Consider the following 3,862-nt stretch of genomic DNA (forward strand, 5'->3'; position numbering starts at 1 on the left):
TATATATATATAGTATATATATATATATATATATATATATATATATATATATATATATATATATATATATATATATATATATATATATATATATATATATATATGAGATAGTTGTAGCCTTTTTCATCTCCATCGAAACCATATTGTGCTGCTATGCAATCCTGTGCATAGACTTGAATGTGTGTAGATCGTCATTTGTGTGTTGCTGCATAGTACTGAGTTCCGATCACCGTATTCAATCAGACTGGTGTATTCTTTCCTGTATCCATGTTTGTATCATGAGCTTCAAATTATCCGCAACACGCATTGAATCACGCCAAGCATGCCTGATACATATGTGCGTTGATATGCAGCCATGCTAGCGATCGTTATAAATATGTTATTTTAGATTGCTGACAGTTATTGTCGCATCTATCACTCCCAGTGTTTCTTTGTCATATATTTTTGCCAACAGATTGCCTTTGCAGTGTGGAACTCGAACATTACTTGCGTATACTCATTAAGAAAAAATATCAAAAATATATAACATTCAGTTTTGAAAGACGGCTCGGATTTGGGTGTAATTTTTCTGTTATTGTTTAAATACCTGTTACATTTCGAGCATGTCTATCCTATTTATAAAGACGGCATGATCGGCGGCTCTCTCACTCAAGTCCCTCCCCCCCGCCGCCCTTCACTCTCACACTCGCTCGCGCGCTCTCTCTCTCTCTCTCTCTTAGACTAGTAGAAGAAGTATCGCATTAAAATTAATTTTGTGCACTTGTGTGATTTCTTCTTTTTTTTGACACAGAATTCACCAAACCAGCATATACCGGTCGCAGAGACTCCAGTACCTCCAGCCATTCAGTATCAAGTTCATTGCCAAACATCGGGCCCAGGAAACGAAGCGTGTAAGTTCCGGTTGTACGGCTATACACAAGCATGCCAGTTGCCCTTTTTCGGATACCCACAGGTGCATATTAGTTTCTACGGTTCTGTTGTGGGGGTGAATAAGTATAAGTGCAATGTAGAGGTAGATGGAATGGGACTGTACGTATAAGTGAAGATTCGATCACCATTTGTCGAATATTTGATATGTTGTATTGGGATGAGTGTCTCTTACATCATCCTCCTCTCAATGTTTGCACAGACTTGTGGCAGAATCCCGTGAGTCCCATTGAAACCACACAAAGATAAGAGTTCAATACGTATCAACACTGATACTTAGCGTCCAAAATTGACAACTTTATTTTTAGTTTTTGTCCGGAATGATCGTATCGAACACATGTGTCCCTTCACATTTGTATAGACAGTCCTGTGGCAGAGTCGAACAACTGAAGTACAGAGTCGCGTGTACGGAACATCACCACTGTGAAATCGGCGATGAATGTGCATACACATACTTATATATCTTAATATCGATGGGACATGTATCTTGCAGGTACATTCGATGGGAGGACACATGTCTTACATATACATTCGATGGGAGGACACATGTCTTACATATACTTTCGATGGGAGGACACATGTCTTTCATATACATTCGATGGGAGGACCCATGTCGTGCATATACATTCGATGGGAGGACACATGTTTTACATATACATTCGATGGGAGGACACATGTCTTACATATACATTAGTCTATAGAAGTGTGAGAATGGTGTGCTATTTTCTACCAGCGCCAGCCTGTACCGAAACTCGTATTCACACTCATTTGTTCATGTTCCACAGCCATGTCGCAGAGTCGAATAACTACTATATAGAGCCGCGCTTACGGAAAATCAGTCGCAGTGAAGTCGATTTTGATAGGGACGACGATCTCGAAGCAGATGCTGCGTTACTGACGGACTTGCACAATGAAAGGAGGTAAGCTTCTGTTATCGTACGGATAGTACATATGCATGCCAAGCTAGCATAAATTCCTCTAAAAATAGGTTTGTAGGGTGTATTCTGGTCTATATATATATACCTGTGTATGCGTGTAGATAGGCAGAGCATGTCGCTCAATCAGTTCTAACTTTTTTTTGTATCTGCCTTCTTCACAGTAATAGTGTATTCAAAATGGACATGGACAGCGATAGGAAAACATCACCCGACTCACAGGTACGTAAACCGTCAGTAGCAATAGGGAAGGTGTCACGATTGTAGTTATGTTACTCCGCATATAGACGTACAATATGGTGACATTTTTACATCCGATCCCACATCCGATCCAACACTGTGAGGTTTCAGTACCTATTGTAAACTGCTTTGCTGTCCAGAGATATACAACCATATATACATATTAGTATCTCTGTGTTACATGCATAATGAGATACTATTAACAGTCAAGGCACAAGCGCACTAGTGAACACATATGCCAGTGTTTGAAGCGAAGTACATTACTATGTAGGGACTCGATTGGTGTACCCTTCCATATTTTCACCAGATAGACACAGGCTGTATTTTTGTGGAAAGTGTATCCGCCGTTACTGGCGTTAGCAGACTATATAATATGGCAGAGTTTATGATATGACATAGGAGGTGCATCGACAACGACGCACAGTGCTACTTTTAACTTTTGTATGATTTTAGTTTGTCCTCAAAATATTTAAAGGCTACCAACCACTTCTATTGGTTATGTATCCCTTGCCACCTATATCTTGCTGGTGCACGGAGATTAAACCGCCAGCACCATGTGATCTTAATACCCTTCAGAACTATAAGACGCTTGAATGTCACCTCAAAATTTTTAACTATCAATATACAACACTTTCCAAAATACACAGCCATGCAAATGCGGTAAGCCCTGGGATGGCAAACCAATGGTCATGTGCGAGGAGTGCATGCGGTGGCTGCATGGGGTATGTTTGCTTCGCTCGAAGGTTTAGAATTTTGTGTTTGTACTTCCAATGTAGCTGTACATCTACGTGCAGATCCTGTCTAAAGTTTTGAAGCGCTGAAGATGCTTATTTTGCGCTGAAAATTCAACGCGAGAGTTTACTATTTTATGACTTTTATCACGATTTCTGAGTGGTTTATATCCAGTATGCACGTCTATGTACCAATCATAGACTATTATTAAATACCCCATTGGACTTGTATCCCTTACTCAAAATCTGTGCATTTCTCTGGTTGGAGTACAAACGTGCATATCTTTCTCGTATCGATATTCTCCAAACGTACAACCTGATTCATGAACATTCATTTGATGGATATGTATGCGAGTGAGCAAGTTCAATGATGCTCACGACAGATTCACTCAAAAATGCTCCGAATTTTCACATAACAGGCGTGTGCTGGGTTGATGGGACGACAACACTTTGTCAACTACGTGTGCATTGAATGCCAGCAGCAGCCACACCCAGCACCGCCGCAAGCGTAGGCCAAACGGCTAAGACTCAGCCCAGCTGAGATGGTCAGGTTTTGTAAGCTTACCTACAGGATGCAGATGAATTTCTATACTGAGTATGAGTAGGTATATATGCACGGACGGCTTGCTGTCGACTGCATATGCATCGAATGCCAACATCAGCGTCCGACACACAACTCGCACTTCAAGCATAGTCTATATCGTCATAGCTAAGTAAACGCTTGTGATACAGGTTTTATGCTACCAAGTACAAGTGTCCGCTGTGGGTGGAATTTAAAGTGTCAAAATCCGCTGTTGATAAATCTACCTCAATTCACACAGACATATTATGTTGCCGGCCTACACGATTAAACGAGGTGAATGCCCCAGATATTATTAAGCACAATCTGAGCCGAAATGGTGCTTATATCATATGTACAGCCAAGTGGCAATAGGTTTGGGTGATGGAGGGGTGGTATGAGTTCGCCGCTGTTTAGTGTCAGGCAGTTGTGATGGCAAGCGTAGCCCTAACATATAACAACTAAGCCAG

At 40.9% G+C, this 3,862-nt stretch overlaps 1 protein-coding gene across 1 annotated transcript in view; it reads left to right on the plus strand.

The window, feature by feature from the left end:
- Window positions 1-3,345, plus strand: part of SARC_07360 (hypothetical protein) — a gene marked incomplete at its 3' end in the record, with an annotated part of 6,952 nt that extends 3,607 nt beyond the window's left edge. The window contains exons 5-9 of the mRNA XM_014298707.1: window positions 791-890; window positions 1,713-1,847; window positions 2,027-2,084; window positions 2,750-2,824; window positions 3,253-3,345. Coding sequence (XP_014154182.1) covers window positions 791-890; window positions 1,713-1,847; window positions 2,027-2,084; window positions 2,750-2,824; window positions 3,253-3,345 — 461 coding nt within the window. The remainder of the gene's footprint in view (window positions 1-790; window positions 891-1,712; window positions 1,848-2,026; window positions 2,085-2,749; window positions 2,825-3,252) is intronic.
- Window positions 3,346-3,862: the final 517 nt, after the last annotated feature.

The sequence above is a fragment of the Sphaeroforma arctica genome, assembly GCF_001186125.1.
Source record: "Sphaeroforma arctica JP610 unplaced genomic scaffold supercont1.577, whole genome shotgun sequence".
Lineage (NCBI taxonomy): Eukaryota > Ichthyosporea > Ichthyophonida > Sphaeroforma > Sphaeroforma arctica.